The sequence below is a fragment of the Phaenicophaeus curvirostris genome, chromosome 3 (assembly GCF_032191515.1).
Source record: "Phaenicophaeus curvirostris isolate KB17595 chromosome 3, BPBGC_Pcur_1.0, whole genome shotgun sequence".
NCBI lineage: Eukaryota > Metazoa > Chordata > Aves > Cuculiformes > Cuculidae > Phaenicophaeus > Phaenicophaeus curvirostris.
Window position 1 is genome coordinate 44,002,359 of NC_091394.1, and position 21,850 is coordinate 44,024,208.

Sequence of the window (21,850 nt, forward strand, 5' to 3'; positions counted from 1 at the left end):
CCCAGGTTTGAATATCTTAGAGGCCTGGAGGACAGTATGATTTATCCCCATGCAGAGGGATGAAGGAAAGCAAGAACTAGCTGAACAGTTTGTAAAATCATTAAACATTTTCCATGATCAGCTCTCTTCTTTGCCATTTGTATAGCCTCCACCAAAATCATGTAAGTAGCCTATAATCTTTACCTGAAAATAACTTCCAATATTAGCTTTCTTCTATGCATTCTCTAAATTGCTGTAAACATCCAGAATACCCATATATATATATATAAACACATACACATATGGCGTTGTGTGTATACATGCATATACATTTGTAGGTGTATATATACACACAGAGAAAGACATATGTACATATACATATATACGGATATATAGCTATGACTTAGTTAGGAAACAATAATGTCATTTTTATTGCATTCTTAAGTATCATAGAACAAGGGTATCATAGGCACACGTCTTAACTACTTGTACTTACTACAGTCCTAAAGCTCATTTACCTGAGATCTGCATCTGTAAAAATAAAGTTCCATTTTTAGCTGCATGTTACAAAAGACTAAATATCAGCCCCACAGATATGAAATTACGACTTAATTTGAGACTAATTTACTACCAGTAAAATATTCTATCTTATAAAAAGATACTGGTGAAAGAGATACATATTAAAAAGGAAACACGATTCTTAGAGGTTTAAAAATCTCCCTATGCCTTCCCACATTATAATAAATTTATAAAAAATAGTTGACACAGAAAACCTCCAGAGAAAGCATCCTGCTGTAATCACGTACCCTTTAAGCCACTCATCTTGCCAAAGTTACATAGCTCAGAAGGGCAGACTCCATGTTTTAAGTATTTAATTTTCATCATCCCGTTGGTAGTGAATAGTTTCTATTTCCTGAGCTATGAACATAGCCATCTCCCTGGTGCCCGCAGCAATCACTCGGCAGGACATAAGATCCAGAGGTCCCCCTGAGGACAAGAGGATTAATGAGAACTGTCTTACGTGATGTAAAAAAGGTGATGTATTTTTAAATATAAACAATGCTGTAAATTAGATAGGTTCAGAAACACCAAAACAACTTCATATGCAGCTCTTTTTGTGGTAGGAAGGACAACCTAATCCAGCAACAACCATCTGGAAATGTCTGGCAAAAAATGATTTCAGAAAATCCTAGACACACCGTCAAAACATGCAGCAGAAGCACAAAAGGTCTAGATTTGTTCAGTATCGAACAATGCATACAATATTCCCTTCTTTTAGCAACAGGAAGGGATAGAACAGAAATTAATTGGAGCAGCATACCCCTCTTCTCAAGCCACCACATCTTTCTACAGTATCCATATACTGGTCACCAGTAAACCATTACTCTGAGATGTGTACCATATAAGTGAATAAAATAATAATCCAGAGACCGTGCTGTCCTGTACTCCCTCTGAGTAGCTCCTAGTCATATACGTTCAGACACGTACCTTCTTGCAAGGCTGTCTCTGCCAAAACCTGTCTGGAGTCTGAGTGTATCTACCAATCTCCTGGGCTAGTTCTTCAAAGTCTGATGCTTTAAAGGAATTACTCAAAGTCATGGAAATGCAGTTTGACTCAGATGAACATTGACATGAAGAAACCCCAGGCTGGAATTACATCAGCATGTTATGAATAACCTGCCTGAGTCTAGAGGAGAGTGCAGACTTTTTTACAAAATAAGAGATTGAGCCGCAGGAGGATTGTACTGAGGTAACACAAGTTGCCCTGAAATAGCCACTCAGTCCCCCCATCTCTGGGGGGGACATCTTTATCAGTGAAAATAAGAATATCTTACTCACCTGAAGTGTCTATCACAGTGCCGCCTGCCTCTCTGATAATGATAGTTGCCGCTGCCAAGTCCCAGCAGTGTAACCCAAACTGGTAGTAGGCATCTGCCGCACCGGATGCCAAGTGGCATAGAGCCAGGGTCGAGCTCCCAATGACACGGACCCTAAAACCCGCAAGAAGGGGACATGGTAACATAAAGCAGAAAATGCCTTGGATTTCAACTTACATGTTGAGATGGCAAAACATAGAATCATAGAATGTTTTGGCTTGAAAGGGACCTTAAAGATCATCCAGTTCCAACCCCCCTGCCATGGGCATGGACACCTCCCATCAGACCAGGCTGCCCAAGGCGCCGTTCAACTTGGCCTTGAACACCTCCAGGGAACATGCAACATACTTGTTTGGGTTTTGTTTTTTAAAGACTTCTGGACACAAATTCAAGATGTATACTGTAAAATATCTTACCCGTGCGCTTGGGCCTTGAGCAATCTCTCAATATTACCAAGGAACAACTTCAGAGTTGCAGGGTCACGTTTTGGACCAATTTCTGTTAAAATTAAGGCCTTCGAGATATCTGTAATGTAGGTAGTTTTTTCTATTAATTCAACAGTTTCCTAGTAGGTTCTGGAAATTTGTTTTTAAATCAAACACTAATGGACTTTTCACAGAAAAACAATTTTCATGTCCTTTTTTTTACCCCAAACTCTTTCATAGGATAAGTGACAACTTTGTATAAAAATTCCAGCCAGACTAGATTACTCATATCAAATGGTCTCATCTAAACACACTTTAAAAAAACCCAAAAAACCAGGAAAATTAAAACCAAGACTGCATTCTTATATTCCCTCACTTGCCATACATTGTTTTATTTCATTGACCAGTCAGTTTTTGGCAAATTCACTAACATTAGCAGTCAACTAAAAACAATCCAGACCTAATAACTACTAATGATGCTAATCTAACCATGTTTGAAAACAGGATGGTTCTTGAATAGGGAACTTTAATCTAACTTTTTAACAAATTTTAAACATTAGGGAATACAGTAAAAGAAAAGTTTCTACCTAAATCACCAATCACCCAGTAATAGCTCCCTTTCATTCTGATATTTCAAAGACTGAAGACACTTTATGACTGTAAAAACCCCTGTCTTTCTTATCACAAACTGAAGCAGAATCTTAATTAATTATAATATACAAACATTATATCTGTATTGTCTTCAGCAAAGGCAATTCTGATCTACAGCAGATGAGGATATCAGCCTTGTGTACAGTCAGATGAGAGACTCACAGTGACTTGCAAGGTGTTCAAGTAGTCCTCACATGAGATCTGAATATTGCTAGTGTATTACAAGTGTATGTGGAGGTGGTTGATCAAATGCCAAGTGTCCCTGCTTCTGCTGTGCCAACTGAACACAGAGGCATTAAAAATATTACAAAATTCAGAAATTTAGTAGTTGATTACTTACTAGCGAGTCTGTGCCCAAGTGTCAGGTGTTACCTTCTACTCTGTGTTAAAGGCTTGGCATTCATTCTGATAGGGAATGTCTACCTGGTTATTACAGCTAATTGCATAAGCTGAAAATTCTTAACAGAAGTAGCAATGACATTTTCAAAAGCAAATTAGGCTGGAGTGAGACATCATTTAATTAAGCAGGCTACTGATGAATTCAGTACTGCAGAGGAACGTCGTGGATTCAAGCAATGCGGTAACTGGTTGGTGAGAAACAGGTACGTAATTAGATTAAAAGTTACTGGTATCACAAAGCTTAACTGTAGGAACATTACTGCATTAAAATACAGAAACACCAATCCAGGCACGCTGCAGGGTATTCATTGTTTAGCCACAACTGAAAACTCTGGATGGTGAAAGCCATCTGCCTTAGATCCTTTTGCATAACAGACCAAATTTATAATTGCGGAATGTTTAATGCACGCTTCATTGCTGAAATGCACCAGCCGTTCACACCACACCAGTCGTAGCTAGGTCATGACTAAGACAGCTGTTCCTTTGAGTTATTAAATATATTCCTAATGCATAAATGGATCTCTTCCTTTTTCATCAAGGCTACAGGTAGAAATTGGATGGAGAGACTAGGAAGAGGCAAGGAAGAGGGAGGTCTCTGCTTAGGAGAAGGAGCTGACTGATCACAAGACTCAATTGGATTTCAGGAATTCACGGTACGAGAGAAAATTTACTGACTACTCCTTGCTCAGATAGAGGTCAGAAAAATAAAGGAGCCTTTGTAGAAGAGATGTAACAGTGGTGTGGATAGATTTATCAGGTAAAGACCAATCCTGTTGACCACAGAAGATTAAAAAAACACTTACAGTATTAGCACATATAAGGCCTGACCTGAATCTAAGCATGAGAATAAAGTATCACTCAAGATCAAAGGAATGATGGATCCTTCATTTAAGTGTAATCTGACTGCTTAGACTCCCGTACCAGACCTCTACAAAATTTGGCATTGACAAAGAACAGCGTTTACCCTGACTGTGATTTCAAGTGATTAAATCTGAACAACGAATATATAGTGTAGCTCAATGTTATACAACAGTCACATTTCCTGAAAACAGAAGGCATGAAGTTACATGACAGCCTAGATCTCCAACACATCATGCATTGGTGAAGGCTACTTGACTTCCAGTCGTGGGTACGGGGAAACACGTTCTCTGTTCCAGGGTTGATTTATTTCACTGAAGCCGCAGTCCTTGCAGGGAAAGAACAACTGTGATTTTATAAACTTAAAACATCAATAGAAGTGAGACTAAAGAAGATCCATCTTCACTGGGGAAACTGCCCACCACCAAATGATATCTTTCAAAACAAAGGATAATTTCAAAGCATTTGGAAGGGCAGAAGGTTCACTTTCTTGCTATGTTCTAGATACCCACATAGGGTGGATGTCCAGACAAAGGAGGACAAAAGTGGCATGTGCCAAAATCATTCCTTTCTCAACTGGAAGCTAGAACTCTCTGACTGAAAAAGCGAGCAAGGCCATTTCAAGAGTGGCTCAGCCAGCCAACTGGGAGCACCCTTAGTTTTAACTAAGAGTCCTCACCAGCAAGGGCATTTGTGGAATATGAGATATTCATGCACTGACAAAACTGTAAGGCAAAATCAAGAATTAAAATCTCAGGGGTCGCTGCTCTACCATTCCAACTTGCAAGACCTCAGCTCAATATTCATTTAGGTAAATAGCCAAAGTTCCCAAACTTCAGGGAAGTTTTGATGCAGGGGCTGCCCGGGACACTAAAACAAAATATGTGTGTTATATTGCTTGCATTTACTGTGTTTCAAGTTTATTAAAACTCTTTTGGGGTGAAATTTATACCATCTCCTGTGTACAATGACGTACATTTTTGGCACATGTCTGCTTTTGTCTACAACTGAGTGTTATGTTCTCCTCTGTATTTTGATTGATTAAATGAAAACTTCTCTACACACATCTGATTATCGTTATCTATTAGGAAAACAGACAGATCTATGACTTGGTTTATGCACAAAAGAATTCCATTACATTGTTGACTAAGTGTTGCTAGCTATTTCTATGTTGAAACATACCTCACACACAAAAGCAAGCTGTTAAAGAACCCCTAATGAAGCATGCATCCTTTAGTTTACTTTACTGTTAGCATGTACGCCTACAGACACAAAACACTTTATAACGTACAAGTTTATTGGAAAATAAGTGAATAACGCCACTATGGTACTCTGAATTTGATTCACCAATCCCATTGCATCTTGCTCATAAAAAGTTATGCCAGTGTATAGCAGAATGAAACTGGTGAATCTACTCATTCTTCCTTATTTTAAACAATGGTTATGAAGCAAAATAATTTATGATTATTTAAATAGTTCATATTCAGATGTATACTTAAAAAACAAAATGAGGAAAGTTGTGATTTTTAAGAAAAAAACCAAACACATAACAACAAAATTATCATGCAGGTGAAATACTTTCCATCAGGATAATGACATTCATTATCCTAATGATGATTTGCAACAACTCTGAAACAAAATTAACATATTCCTTTTAGAGTTCTAACAAAATCTAGACCAACCTGTCTCTTTTGATACCTGAAGCCTTTTGTCATTACAAAATGCCCCTTGACCTCTTCTACCAGTGTATAACCGTTCTTCAGTGCAGTGGTAAATTACACCAAATTCAAGCTTTAAGATTTTGAAAAGGAAAGAAATGAATGCAACTCAAATTACTCATCATAAATATAAACAACTACTAATGGCAGAAAGATCAGCAATATCTTAATTGGTACATGTAATCAAAGATTATATTGATGCTAATAAACTGGAATAATTCTACTATTACTGTGATAGTGAAATATAGATCATATAAAATTCAGTTTATAAAGAGAAGCTAATGCAATCTGTCTGTGATCTTCTAAACTCTTACTTGCTGCTTGTTTGTGTTCACATTGGAATGGGTAAAACGCTAAGCTGATTTCAAATTCAATTGTGTGTTTTTATTCAAAACACGAAAGTCCTCTAAGGCCAGATTCTGAATGCTTTACTTCCACTGGTGAGCAGTTACACCTAGAAGTAGCCCCATTGACTTCGGCTGGACCCTGAAGATTTGCAACCCCAAAAACACAGATATGATCAGTCAGGAATCCAAAGTCAGAAGTCATGGCACACTGTTTATTAACAGTGGATGTTTTTATATGCATTTCACCTTTCATGATGCATTTAATTTTCCCACCTTTTCAATGAAAGCAGTACACTCCAGTCACTTGTTCAAATGTTTCTCTGCAAAATTCTTCTGTTCACGCATAAAAGTGAGAATCTCATAAAGTCACACAACTCCAATAAAAGGTGTTTCAAGAGAAACACCAAATATTATGACCCTCAATGAAAGCCTGAGAATAAGCAACACTGGAATTTTTGTGGGAGTATCTATTTACTGATGAGAAGAGGGTATTTAATATTTCCATTACTTCAATAGGTTTGACAAAAAGACTGTAAATCCATTTACAAACTTCAATGATCAGCTCCTAAAATGACCCCTTGGTAAGTACTATTAGCAATACTTTATTTAGGAGTGGACAGATAACACAGAAATTAAGTAACTTGCCCACAGCCACAGAAGAAGTTGGTAACAAGGTCAAGAAAACACCTCAGATGTTGTAGACTCCAAATCTTTTCCTGCTGCCCTCCTCCATTCAATGTGAATAATCATCAGTGCTCATCAGAGACAATTCAAAGAGAATAGATTGTCCTTGCTCCCTACCCTGAGGTCCCATCTAGACCAAGGGGTTTTTTTTTGAGGGACACACTATTAATAGACCCCTTCCCTGAAGACATCTGCAGGAATTTCTTCAGTCCTGTTCAAGGCTTACATTCAGGCCAGTTCCCCTGTGTGTACTTTGGCTCCCTTTCAGCTAACTACTTTTTTCTGCTTTTTCCCATTTGTTTACTGAGTGAGATTTAACATAGTTCTTTATTTTTGTTTCAGCTTTGTTTAGTTTACATAACCCAAAATATGCAGCATCAAAATCATGATGATGTAGAAAACATAAATATTAGAGAAAGCTGTCTGGTAATAATATGTAGTATTCAAAAGGGCCATTGGTAATGAATAAACTTCAGGAAAACATGGAAGGTTTCTCTTGTTGTTTTGATGTTTTAAAAGTCTAACTAGAGAAGCATACAACATTATTCTGTTTAAATCAGTAAGAGCCACTAGCACATCTCAAAACGATGTTATTGCACAGAATTCTTGCTGGCTCCACTTACAGCTATACATATATTTAAGATCACAGGATTAGGCTGAGAGAGGCACATTCCTTGGCAATTTGAATAGCTGTTTCTTCTGTATGCACTGAGCTGTAAACCAGCAACAGAAAAGGCAGTAGCATGAATGAGTATAGCTAGAAAACTCAAAATGGCACATGCGAAGGCAAGATACTTCTTCCACCTTTATGGTCAAGCTCTCATACGGGAAATTTAGTTACCTGACTATTTTAAGACAACCACAAAGGCAGATTAAATTAACTAGGCCCACAATTTTTGCAGTCTTCATAGAAATCAGTTCTGAATTGCCTCACAGCAGCAGTTAACTTTCACAGATACTGCTAGCAGGAAAGAAGCAATAATAACAACAATAACTTAAGAACACTAGGTGATATGCTTTACTTATGAATAGGCAGCGTTATATTTAACTCACTATGGTTTTGTCTTACAAAACCTTGCTTACACAAGTCCTCTTTTTTTCCCCTCACATAAGTCTACAATATTTATAATAATTTGTAAGAATTATCTTTCAATTACCAATTTGCATAAGTAAGTTTTGCAGGACTATGATTTTATACTAGTAGAGTACGATCAACTGCATTCAAAAAGCGTGGAAAGACCTCAGTAGTGGCAGGTGGTTTTTTTTAAATTTTATTTTATTTAAAACTCCCATGCGGTTTTGAGGCTTCTAACCAGATCTTAGGTAGCCATCTTAAAGAACATGCTTCATACCTCTTTGTTAACAGCAAATCCAATGCTCACTGCCACTGTTGGAAATCTGTGAAAAATAAGAAATTAATTAACGTTGATGAAAAATCTCTCAACTTACTCCTTATACAACTCCCTTAGGCAAGAAAACTCCGCATGGAGCTCCATGATTTTACTTGTGTCAAAATGCTCTTGACTTTGTACTCTCTCTCCTTTATCCACTTTTTCAATTTTCTAAGTGGCTTTAAAAATGTCATTTAATATTGGAGAAGACAAAAAAAAGCACATGAAGATATCACGATTTTTATACTGAACTAGTGTAGATCTTGGTGTTCTTTTTGCTTTAGTGCAATTGAATTATCCAGTATAAAATCGTTAATGTCGTTATGAAAAGTCATCACTTTTAAGAGCACATTTTGTTCAAGTTCCAGGATCTGAGATAGCAATTAAGTTCAACAAAGATACCTCGCTGCTGACATCAACACGAGAAACCTGTTCCTCTCTTTTGTCAAAATTATGATCATGTATTTACTTCAGTCCTTTTGACTATAGTGTAATTATTGCATTTTAAACAGTGAAATAAATTAATTTCTTAAAAAGTATTTTAAAAAGGTCTGTAAAGCAAAAGTTCAAAAAACAGTGCTAGAAAGATAAAATTTAACTTAATTGCATGAAAAAACAGCACATGAGAATCCTCACCTCCCCTTGATTCTATCTAATTGTACCAAAAGGTTAGGGTGTTTTTTAATGAGAACTGCAGTTATGTTAGATTACTAACTATACGGCAAAACATATTTTAAGGATTTTAAGCAGAAGTATTACGAACATCATTACAACTCCTAGCACTCAAATGATGATTTATAAACTTCAGTATTTTTTCAGTAGTGATCTCTAGCTTTCTTTTTGTATAGCAGTATTAGAGATGCTTAAAAACTGTATGCATGGACAACTCACTTTTCCATTCTACTCCACATATATGCAGTTGTACTTCCCAGGAAAAATGAAGTGTTTGTATTTGAAAGAGAGAATATGCCACTACTAAAAGGAACATGTAATAACCACACTAGGCGTTAGGCCAAGTGTCACCCTAGCACAGCCTTGTTCCTCCAGTTCAGCTCAAGTCTCTGCACGTTAATGAGCAGTTATATATAAATGAACTGTGAGCCAAGAGCTTTGGGTCATTAAGCAATCAGCAGAAACTTTAGCTTACCTTTAGGTAATAGTATACAGCGCTCTCCAACACACACACACACTCCCTCAGATACACTACGTGAGGTACAAAAAGATAAATGGATGACTCCTACTTATGAGTCGAAGGAACAAATCTACTACAGTAAAATACCTTTAAGAGGAAGGGAAGATTTGTGAGAAACTACATTTTGCTTTTTTATCTACATCCAATAAGTCACATTTTGCTTTTTTATGTATTTCCCACTTCACTATTCACTTACCTGTGCACAAAGTTGCACGTTCCATCAACAGGGTCAATAATCCAGGTTGGACTGTCAGTGAGGACACATTTTGAACCAGCAGCAGTGGACTCTTCTGCAATAAACCTGCATTGGCATGGAATAAAACAAATGTCCCAGAAAACTGATTTATATATGTGACTTGGAAAGTCAAACTTCATTCCCTGCTTTTGAAGAGATACTTAATCTATCTATATATAAATAAATAAAAATTTTGTATATATGTAAATATAAACACACAGTCTTTTTTCATTTGAGAATGCGTAACTTTCATTCAAACTTTGAAGAAGAGTTCTCAAATGTATAGCATACTACATTATGTGGCAGAAAAGAACTTAATTTATGTCTACTTTCCCAATACACCATTAAGAAAGTCAAGAAAATGAATGCAGAAATGGATCTGAACTGGCATCCCTGGAACTCTAAAAATGTCTTTTTTATGCAGAATGTAATTTTATGGGTTAGGCTTGTCTCTTGCAGTAAGCAATATAAACTGCAAACTGTAGCTGCTTCTCTTTTGCAGTCAAATTCAGTCAGCAGGAAATAATGCACTCTTAGAAAATCCAGTCTCACTTCTACTTGATTTTTTTACAGTGGTCTGAGTCAAGAAATTAAAGGGTTTACAAAGCTCAACTTTATTTTTCCCACGACCCAGAGAAAATCAACAAATTAATTTTTTTGTTCGTTGTTTGGATGCATAAGGCACACACAGATATCTGAGCTCATCTTCTGTTCTGTTGCGCTGCCCCAGTTTCTCTTTATAGATAATAGTTGGTTTTGTTTTTTTTCTTTTTTCCCTGGGAAATGAACATTCAGTTCTGGGACATTTCCTGCTGACCTTAATTATCCCTGCCCTTCCATAAAGTGCTCAGGGTCCGCTTTTGTAGGTGTTGTGCAGGTGCTCCTCTCACATATTTGAATAAAGTCCTGTATGTGCAAGAGATGTTCTATCAGACTGCTAGTGCTGAATCTTGCTTCTGGTTTCACATTTAAACAACTGGTAATGGTAATCAGAGTTCCTGCAAATGCCTGAAGGTGAAAGAACTTCTCTTGAGGACACAAAGAGGAAAAAATGGATTAAATAAAGAGAAAACGTCTCTTGCAGAAACAGGACTAGAGTAGCAGCTATGGGCTTTTGTGTCCTCAACATGCACTGCATGATGCCACTAACACTCACAACCATGGCCTCAAAATGTACTGCAGGTAGCATAGGAGTACACATCTTGAATTTTCCAAATGCCTGCTTTGCCTTTCCCTCAGTAGGAAGGGACTATTTTGATGGCAGTTATGGGCCCCCAGTTCATACAAAGAGCGAAGTAGGAAGTGCTTGTTACTATTTTCATCTCCATTAAAGATACCAGCTGAAGGACAAAGTGTTAGCATGGAACTGAGAAGCGAGAAAGACTTGAACAAGTGTTTGACATCCTCAGTCAAGCATAGCACTTAGCAGAATCCTTGCTCTAAATATTCCCGTTATTTTCTCTCCTTGGCGCAGTACCATTTGACTTCTGCTTTTATGGATCTTGTAATTAGCACCTAAACCAAACCAAACCCTTCACTGTGCTGCTAACTGCAGAGGAAGCTCATTGTCTTGCAGATGAAGCACCTTGTGTCAGATCGTCTGTCTTCACCCATAAATTACGCTCCTGCTTCAACCCTTTGCCAGTTCCCCCAGCCTGAGCCTGAACTGTAGCTGTTGTCTTACCAGTCAAAGAAAAGTAAAACGGGAACCTCTTTAAAGACAAAAGTATTTCTGTGTAAGGTTCTATGGCCTTAAGTATTCTAAGTCTGTCCTTCACATTTTCCTTGCAGCGGGGTGTAATGCTGCAGGCCTCAAATACAGAAATGCTAATGTGAAGCTGGGGCACAGCAGTGCCATTGATAAAGTCTTGATGTCCAAAACCAATTTTTCCAAAATGGCTGTAGGATAAATTAAGTGCACATTTTATAAAATTTGGGCTAACATGTTAAAAGAAGCACCTTGCTGTTATACAATACTGCGTAATGTGACAGTCCCTCAAGGCCAACATCAGACGTGTTGCTCTACAGCTCTCTGTCTTGCAAAAACATGCAACCTGTGCAAAACATTCAGGCTGAAGTATTGGAGACCAAAATTTAAGAGCAGCTTGAAAAATGGGAGGGGCAGCCATGTTATTGCAGTAGTTAATTTAATATGTCAGCTTGTCAGCTCTCTTGACCTTTCTTCAAATCAGGATTAAAGTTTTCTCCCACTGAAAATGAGTCCAGTAATTTCAGCCCAGTGTAAGTGGACATCTGTTCGTACCACAAAGGCACTCTGAAATTCATTGCTGGAACAGCAGGGAAACTGTAGCACAGCATAAACTGCAGCAGGAGTGATACCCAGTCAAGGGCAAGAGGTTCGACTGAGGGCTATCCCTCACCTATTCCCTTATGGGGGTCTGAGGGCAGAAAGCTGGGAAGCCAGAGTCGGATATCACCCTACACAGTGGCTGTGTCCTGGTTTTAATGTCTGTAGGATTAAGGATACACTTAACACCAAACATGAGAACTTCCATAACAGTAACACACAGGTAAATAATACGATAGCCTTTTTCAACCAGTAGACCCTGATGTTTTGGCTGCGCCTACCCATGCTTCAAAGATCTATCCGGAATAGTATCCTTCTAAAAAGACCCACTTGGACCATGTCAGAGTGCTAAAGAGAGTGAGCAAAGATGCAGACTCGGGCGAAGCACAAATAAGGATAATGCATATCACTTAGCCAACAGGGAGAAGATGACACAGACATGGAACGGAATTACATTTACAGCAGGTTTTCCTGATATTTCTCTTCAATTCCAAGTAAATTACCAACATCTCAAGACTTATCAGTGCAATACTGCAAATGGCATAGATGCTAATGATGAATCTAATGATTCTTTTACTTTTCCTAATTCCTAGGATACATTTTTTTCAATTCAGAGAACATAAAAATCAAGATAATATAAGAAAAAGAGAAATAACAGGAATCTTCATTGGTGCTTTCAAACAGTCAGATTAGTGGAAAGACTGAAAACAATTTAAGTGATCTTTTAATGTTTTCATTGCACTTCGTCTTACACCTCGATTGCTAGAGTGGACTCCTCATTGCAAGAGTTTTAACCTAGTCTAGTTAAATCTAATCTTTTGTGTAATCTAAACACATTCATTGTCTGAACAAACTCCAACCAAAACCAATAACCAATATCAGCAAACAATAACCATCTTGAAGAAATGCCAATTCCTTCACTTGCTTATGAACTCAGAAGTTAACTGTACAGACTTAATAAAGACAGGTTTTTTTCAGTTATTAGGCCTATGTTGACCTTATAACTTTTGTTCCCATTCTAAGTAATCTGAGTGTGTCTGAAAATTCTCATCTCATGTGAAATGTGTATGTTATGTTCTCTGCCAGTGCTCAAGGGAAAAAACAGCCTAAGAGTGGAGATGAGAAGAGACCACAGTCAGCAATAGTAGAAGGACCATTACACAAATAACAGGCTTATAAAGCCTGGCACTGTCTTGAAAACTGCATCCAAGAACCACACATTATGCTGTACAGTACTGCTTCAATACGTATTTAGAAAGCCATATTTAGTATATAATGTTCTTTCTACTCCTTCTTATGATGGTGGTGTTTTTGTGTTTTTTTTTCCAGCAGCATCACCAACAATCAGATTAGTAGCTGAGCTCTCCAGATTTTCGTCTGTGTTGATTTCTGTACAGCACTAGAGTGCGAGGCTTATCTCCATCAGCGATGCACACAGTTTGAAGGAAGTCATACAGTATTTAAGGGATACACAGGCTCTGCAGGAAGATGAATTTTATCCTTGTGGACTGAAGCCAAATGTGGAAATCGATTGCAGAATCTGCATCAAACCAAACCCAGCCTACTAATACAAGTAATCTGTGCATGTGCGAGGAGTTGCTATTTTCAAATCGACCATAACAATTCAAGAACATTTAATAATCTGATCTATTTTTAAAACCTTAGGTTGACACCTCATGTAGTAATTTATATCCTGTTTACGCAGACACATCAAATAATGATGGTTATAAACAACTCTTATACTCACTGATTTTAGGATTCTATACCACACAAGGTAAATGTGATTAAATAAGATACATTTCCTGATCTGGCAAACACTTACATGTGATGGCAAAATAAAGCTCTGCAGAATGGGGCCTTTCCTATCATTAATTTCAGCAATATTTTAACGGATATCCTTGTAAATTCTTATAGAATAGAAAACAGATCAGCATTCTGAAAACCATGAAACCGTCATACATTCCCTACAGGGGAAACATTATCATTAAATACATACACAAAGAACTCTATTAGAAAATATAAAGTACTAAGTACAAGCAAGTGGTACTTTTTTGAAAAAAGGAATCCTATGAAAGGGTCCAAAAGCAACAGGTCAATGTGTAAGTGAGATACAGAGACTTTTAAATTCCCTTTTAAATGCCAGTCAGATACACAGCTCTTAAAGGAAGAAAGGTCATTGATCGTTTCTTTCTATAGGCACTCACCTGTGGGAGGGAAACTTCTCTTTCAGAACAGAAATAATTAAATTTTCCACAAAATGATCTGTTTCTGTCACGAGATCTGCTGCAGATGTCTTTGTAGATACTTGTTTTTCCTCTGTTAGAGCTTTCCTAATAATCTGAAACAGAAGTTCACAAATCAGATTTGTTGACCATTCATCCTGTGTACACTGAAATAATATATTTACTGAAAAAGTATAGCTAATCCCGAAAACCAACTGTAGGCCTAATTCCACCAGAGCCTGTTCTAATTCCTCTGACTAAAAATCCTTCTGAGATAATGAGTAGTCTTTGGGAACACAACATTTTGAATCACACTGCAAGAACCTCTCTTGACAGTTCAGAAAACAACAGATGAGTGGGATGCAACTAATGGAATAAAAGAATGATGGTGGTCATAATGATTTAGGAAATCACAAAAAATGCACATAAGACAAGAAAGAACCTCAAGGCTCAGGAATTTTTCATGGGAACACCTTTTCCTTTTTTAAAATTTACAGGGCCAATATTCCACTGCCCTTTACTTTAAAAAACATGCAATAAGGCAAACCCCATTGGCTTCTTGTCTTTTTGCCAACAAAGACACAGAAAGTTTATTTTTTTTCTTGTGTATACAGGTTTTTGGAACTTCAAGTGCTGACCACCCACTAGTTCCCAAAGAATTGCTATATATATAACAAAAACAAAAATTCAGACTTTTCCCCAGATACAGAACCAGTGATCTGACCCTGGATTCTCTTCTGGAAAAGTCTTTATCTCCTTTTCATGGGTCTTACTGTTATGAACTCTGAACTAAACCACATCAAGCACAAATGCACATATGGCAAAACAGTCCACAAAAGCTTTTTTTCCAATTTTCCCATTTTCTTTCGTTTTTTCCACTTCTTCATCCAAAAGAAAAATAAGGGGGCAGGATGCAAAAGGCACTGACTTGGTTTTTAACCAGTGAACATGATAAACTATTTGAAATTAGGAAAATCAAAACAAAGCAAAAATTAAGCCCTACTTATTTGAATGGAGTTATATTAACTAAAATGAGCACCAACACAACCAGTATTCCAAGTTCCTTCTAAAATTCATATGTTTCAATTGTTTAACCAACTTTCCACAGATCAGATCAAAGTATTTAAAAGTCATTGAGTAATGTCTGATGATCAAAAAAAACAGTTCTGTTGTATTATGCATGGGAAAGGGAACCAGCAACTCCTAACTTTCAGTCTCAGCTCTCGGTTTTCATAGTATGAAATCCTATGTTTGAAGGGTGTGCTGACAGTTCTGAAAGAAGTGGATATTGCTGGCTGTTGCCTTAGTGAAAAAGGTATCTGGATTCATGTTTCTGTTTCATGAGCTGTAAAACATTAGTTATACCTGTTTACTGAGCTCGTGAAGGCAGGCGAATACTTTTGGGTTTGAGATCTTGCTAAAGTTCATTATTGTGTATCAAAATATTAACCACACTTGACCTTTTTCTCCCCTCAACACCCTGCATGGTTTTCTTAATGGTTTTACCACAGAAGCATAAAGGTGCAGTTCCAGGAAGGGCCTTGGTCTCCTCTTCAGTCCAAAGCAAAATCCAAAACACTCCACCTATCTCAGCTGTGTGTTCTAAAAAACCCTGCTATGTTGACATCTTTTATTTTAATTGCTCTTATTTACTTTTTATATTGCCTATACGTAAGTAAATGCCCTACTTAGAACTGGCCTCAGAACTTCACATAGTGAAATAGATGAGGAGTACACTCCTTTCAGTAGAGAAGATCTTAATTTCTCTTCAGCAGTGCCAAGTTCTTGACTCCTATCCAGTTTTAATACATAGCGGATTGAGGAGATTTTTGCAGCCATTTAAGCCAGTATGTGCCATTGCTTAGCAGGGGAGCGAGGTCACACCTGATCCTTGCTGCAGAAAGAGGAGCGGAGGCGAAAGCTCTCTCCTATGGATGTGCTCTGTAAATAGTTCTTTTCATTACATGCTCCACCACTTCAGTTCTCCTTTTTGAGTACAGTTCTTTGCACCTCTCAGCACTTCATTTGGTATTTTTCATTTCTGACCCTTTCTCCAGTCTTCATGACTATTTTTAACCCTGTCTGTTTCTCTGTTGACCTGCACGTGCCAGCCTGAGGCTCCAGTCACTCTGGAGGTGGGAATAACCAAGGGTGCAACTCTGAAACGAAGTGGTGGCTGATGGCCTTCTCACCCATCTCCTCCTCCGCAGGCCCATGCCAAGGCACCATGAAACACGTTCCCTGGTGCCATGATGGACTGCTTCTCCCCACCTCTTGTGCAGCCAATGTGTCAAGAGGAAAGCAGGAGAGAAGTCACGATGCCATCCTGAGGTCACCACAAATGGGAACCACATCTGTACTAGCAAACCTGCAGCACCAGGAGATGCTGTGGGATGGACAGGCCCTGCTAATTCTCTGCTTCTTATGAAGGGCTGGTTAGAGCCTTGTGCCTCACAGTACTTTGAGATCACCCCTCAGCTCCTCCTCTTCCACAGGCTTTACAACAGGGTTTGTAGATAGCTACTGCAACTGCCTGGTCTTCCCAGCTGCCTGTGGAGCTCCACAAAAGTCTCTCGCTAGGTAACAGGCAGCAGGTAAGTGGAAGACCAATGGAAATACAGGTTATAAAGTGAAAACAGCTCATTGTTCCTTATCACTAGTGTACAATGAAACCGGCAACCAAGGTGCTGTATTTTGGGTGTAAATGTATTTTATTTGGCTTTACCACTGTGTTAGAGGCCATCCATAGATTCTACAGCAATTTCTAAGCAGCTGATTTTTGAGAGCATGGCTGTTTAGAGCAGAGTCACTTTACTCCTTTAAGTCCATACTACCCCTTCTCTAACAAGAATTGACTACAACTTATCCAATACACTACTTGGGAATTTTTGGATGCATATGCAAAGCGAGGGGCATTTACACTGGTACATCCATGGAGACCACATCACAGAGCAAGACCCTTGTTGTCCCTGCTCCCTTCTTCACTTGCCACAGAGTAGGGGAAATGGAGCCACAAGGGCTCAGTACAGTCACGGTCCTGGACTCTCCCTTTCCTAACACCTTTGTGAAATTACTTCATACCAAGGACAATGGAGAAGACAGAGGGCCAAGATGCCTTCTCCCCCAATACCTGCCAGAAGAGCCAACTACAGTGAGGTGCTCCTGTTAGATATTTCAACTCACTATACTGCTTGTACACACGCTTTTGCGAGCTTCAAGATGGATCTACTTGCTTGCAATATCGTCCTGAATTATTTGCTCACTGATAAAATCAAATATCTAGATACAGCGCACAACTATCTGCAAATAATTTATGAAATATCAGCCTGGTTTGCAAAAAAAATCTGCCCATGTTCCATAGAAAATAGCTTAACAATATCCTCCAAGAGTAAACACAGGGTGGGGAGGAACCTTGGATTTTTAGAATATCAGTGGAAATTCTGCCTTTTTTTAGTGGGATTTTGCTGGGTCTCTTATGCCCTATAAAATTATTGGGGGGGGGGGCGGGAATACAGAGAGAGAAAAAAGTAATTTGTGTGGACATCAACATGCCAGCTTCTAGTCTCATTTTTTTACCTGTTTTCACCTTGATGAACATCTACCCATTTTGGTGAAGTTCTCCAACTGCAATTGCAGAGAACTCTGCAACTATTACTTAGTCCTGTCAATAGCATCAAGGATGCAGAAACTAGTTGTGCCTGCTTTTCTTTAGCAAAAAGTCATATTAAGCCAACGGGTGTACTTTCATGAACACGACAAATGGAGTTTATGCACAGAAAAAAACCCAGAAAAGAGGTCTGAAAAAGTACACTTATATGTGGCCTTGCAAAGCAAATTAGACATAATTTGAACACAGGTTAATGTCAGATACTACAAGACCAAGGCCACTCTCATTACGAAATAGCCATATATATTAAATGAGAACCTGTGGTATTTTGTAAAAATAATGGAACTAAGTAACAGGGCTGGCAAGAAAGGCAATGTTTTTAACCTGAGAATGGAAGTTACACTAGCAACATCACTTTTGACACACATTCAAGCAATCTTTTCTTTATCAGCCTTTTAAGTTCAGAAGAAACTATTCCAGACCATGGAGGCCTATCTGTTGGAAAGAAGATACGTTTTATTTTTCCTCATGAAACACGATACGGTATAAACCGAAGAGTTATGTAAGCCAAAAGGGGAGACCAGGAAACTGCATTACTGGTTAACTTCTCCTAGAAATTCAAAATCTTGACTTGCATGCTTTTCTTCAGGTTGCCTCTGTGCAAAGATGCCTGTAGACACTCTCTAACAATTACAAGCCTTCCTAACATGCCATGGGCCTAAGAAATGAAAGGCTTAAAAAAAAAGGCTGAATTGACAAATTCCATGCAGGGTTGGAGGCAGGACTCAGAAGTGGGGAGACAGAAAGTGCAAGCGGATTTCAGGGGATGGAGGTGAAAGTGGAGAGGTCTGAGGGATGGGAAGCAAGGCAAACAAAAAAGATACACTTGACCAGTGGAATTAAATGGTTTTGGTGACCAAAATAAAACTCAATTTTATCAGTCAATTTTCAACAAAAATTCCATTCTATCAAACCTATGTCACACTGCATTTGGTGTCCTTATCTCTAGCTTCTTTTGGGAAGTAGCTGAAAGTGGACTGACAAATAAAAGACACAACTCTACTTGCACCTCTTCTTCCACAAGGTTCTCTGAAGATTTTCTTAACTAAAAATATTTCTTAACATTACAAAGTTAATAAAAAACATGCCCGTTCCAAAGACCTACTTAAATTACATCCTTGACTGGTTTAAATTTGGCTTGCCAAGGAATCAGCCATTTCCTGGCAGTTGCAAGGTAGCAATGGCAAATGACAAGATGCAAGGGTTAATACTTTGGAATGCTTATTTCTTCCACAAAAAGGTGCTCAACTGTGGTATTCTGGGCAATTGAAATGGCTGGAGATGGTTACAGCTCTCTTCACAAACTGGTACTTAGAGAAATAAGGTGTGGATGTTCAAGCAAGTCATGGGAGTGTCTTATGAAACCACGAGCATCCTGGAGAAGCTCCCATTTGGACAGTCTTTGGGTGCATGACCTATAATCTCGATTTGGATTATCCATTTACTCTCTATATTACTAAAACAAGTCTTCTCTCCTCTGGCACTCAGTTGACTTCTGTCTGTCTTCTAGGGAGAAAATATGTTTAATAACATGAACTATGGAAAAGTTACATGTCCTGGACTCAAGACAGAAAAGGGGGCTCCTTAAACCATGGTGTACAGGCACAAAACACGTTTCAAAATACAGCAGAATGTAAGCAGAAGAGAAATCCATGCTGCTGAGGTTTGTGTTTTACCTCATTTCTCATCTGAACAATCTGCTGATCCCACTTCTTAGCGGTTAAAAGTCAGTGGAAGTTTTGCTGCTGTGCTCACAGTGGGGCCAGGATGTGTCCTGAGATGACTAACCTCCTGCTGTGTCGAAACACGGGTCTCAAATGAGCTACTGCAGATCTTCACAGAGCCACTGCTGATTTATCCCTACCAAGTGAATTTCAGCCACTCTGTAGACACTGGTGTATATAACAGGAAAACAAAACCTCTCTTACATGACTATTATTCTCTGTACAAACTGCTCAAAACCAAATGCTGGTACTGTAATGTGTAAATACACAACGTTATGGATAGGCACAAACCCTCACTAGTACATAAACCTTAGCATCACAGCACGCTCCAAACATCACAGTGGCAAAATAAACGCTGGGTGTATAACTGAAAAAGTTACTAAAGCACCTCCACTCACACAAACCTCCCCACCTTTTTTTTCACTTTTTAAAAAATGAAATAAAAATACTCCTAGCCACGAAATAAATATGATTCCCCCTGCGGCACATCCCCATCCTTACGCGGGATGCAGCCACCACGGGAAGACCCGCGCCGCCGACACGGAGCCCGGTTGCGCGGGTGCCGAGCCGAGCTGCGCGGATGCCGAGCCCGGTTGCGCGGATGCTGATGGGGGCTGCGCGGGTGCCGAGCCCTCTGGGCGCCCTCCTCCTCCTCCTCCCTCCACCCCCGTGCCCACGCGGCCTTTCCTGGAACCTCCCGGCGCATTTTCCCCCCGTTTTCCCCCGTTCCCGTCCCTGTCACAGCCCGCCCCGCCCGGGGCTCCCACCTGCCCGGCGCGCCGCGCCAGCTGCGCCGCCACCTCCGCGCACTCCTTCCAGGGGTCCCCGCCGCCCGCCGCCGCCCCCGCTCCCCCCTCCTCCTCCTCCTCGCACGGCTTCATCGGGGCGGATCGCTGGGGAGAGGCGGGGTGCGGAGGGCGAGCAGGGCCGGTGCGGCGGGGCGAGGGTGGCCCGGAGCGGAGAGGAGCGCGGGGCGGGGTGAGGCGGGGGCACCGCCCCCAGGGCCGCGGCCTTGGCCCCGCCCGCCGGGGCCATCGGAGCCCGCGGGGACAGGGAGACCTGTGCCGGCGGGGGAGCTGGGACATCAGGGACAATCCCTTGACGGAAAGGGTTCTCAAGCTGCCCTGGGATGTGGTGGAGTCACCGCCCCTGGAGGTGTTTAAAAGACGTGTAGATGAAATACTTACGGGTACGGTTTATCCTCAGCATAAGAAGGACATGGGGCTGTTGGAACGGGTCCAGAGGAGGGCTACAAGGGTGATCAGAGCGCTGGAGCGCCTCCCGCACGAGGGCAGGCTGAGAGATGGGGTTGTTCAGCCTGGAGAAGAGAAGGCTCTGAGGAGACTTTATAGCGACCTTCCAGTACCTGAAGGGGCTACAGGAAAGCTGGGGAGGGACTGTTCACAAAGGCTTGTAGTGATAGGACTAGGGGTAATGAGTATAAACTGAGAGGGGCAGATTTAGACTAGACATAAGGGAGAATTTTTTCTCCATGAGGCACTGGCACCGTTGCCCAAGGAAGCTGTGGCTGCTCCATCCCTGGAGGTGTTCAAGGCCAGGTTGGATGGGGCTTTGAGCAACCTGATCTAGTGGGACATGACCCTGCCCATGGCAGGGGCGTTGGAATTGAATGATCTTTAAGGTCTCTTCCAACCCAAACTATTCTATGATTCCATGGTTTAGTATTGGAAGGTGTGGTTGGACTTGATGATCTCAAAGGTCCTTTCCAACCTAGTGATTCTATATATTTACTGTTGTTACTAATTCAGGAGAAGCTGTGCTTTCCAGGTGTTGGAAAACAGTGGCTTTTAACTCTGTTAAAACACCATACATAAAGTACAAAATGCAAAAGGGGAGGTAACAGCACTGCAGCAGACTTAAAGACTGCCAGGATTTACAGCCTGTACCTGGGAAGCCCAGCAGAATCAAGGCCAGTTGGATTTAATGATCTCAAATGTCTCTTCAACCAAGCAATTCTATGGTGTTATGATTCTGATTCCTGAGTGGGAGTGGCTGGTCAGCAAGGGGCCTGTCTGTGCATCCTGAGTGAAGGGCGATCCCACGGAGTGTGTGTGGGATGCCACCAGCGTAAGTGGGGCTTTAGCATCTTCATAAATGACCTGGATGCAGGACTTGAAGGTTTAATAACAAAGTTTGCGGATGACACAGAACT

General features: G+C 40.0%; 1 protein-coding gene across 1 annotated transcript; it reads right to left on the reverse strand.

The window, feature by feature from the left end:
* Window positions 1–383: 383 nt before the first annotated feature.
* IMPA2 (inositol monophosphatase 2) lies at window positions 384–20,607 on the reverse strand. The gene is made up of 8 exons (XM_069853755.1): window positions 20,445–20,607; window positions 14,269–14,402; window positions 9,718–9,822; window positions 8,291–8,336; window positions 5,872–5,980; window positions 2,273–2,381; window positions 1,819–1,970; window positions 384–966 (listed from the first exon to the last, which is right to left on the reverse strand). The coding sequence occupies exons 1-8, from the start codon at window positions 20,556–20,558 to the stop codon at window positions 851–853; spliced, it is 885 nt and encodes a 294-aa protein (XP_069709856.1). The 5' UTR covers window positions 20,559–20,607; the 3' UTR covers window positions 384–850.
* Between the last annotated feature and the right edge of the window lie 1,243 nt (window positions 20,608–21,850).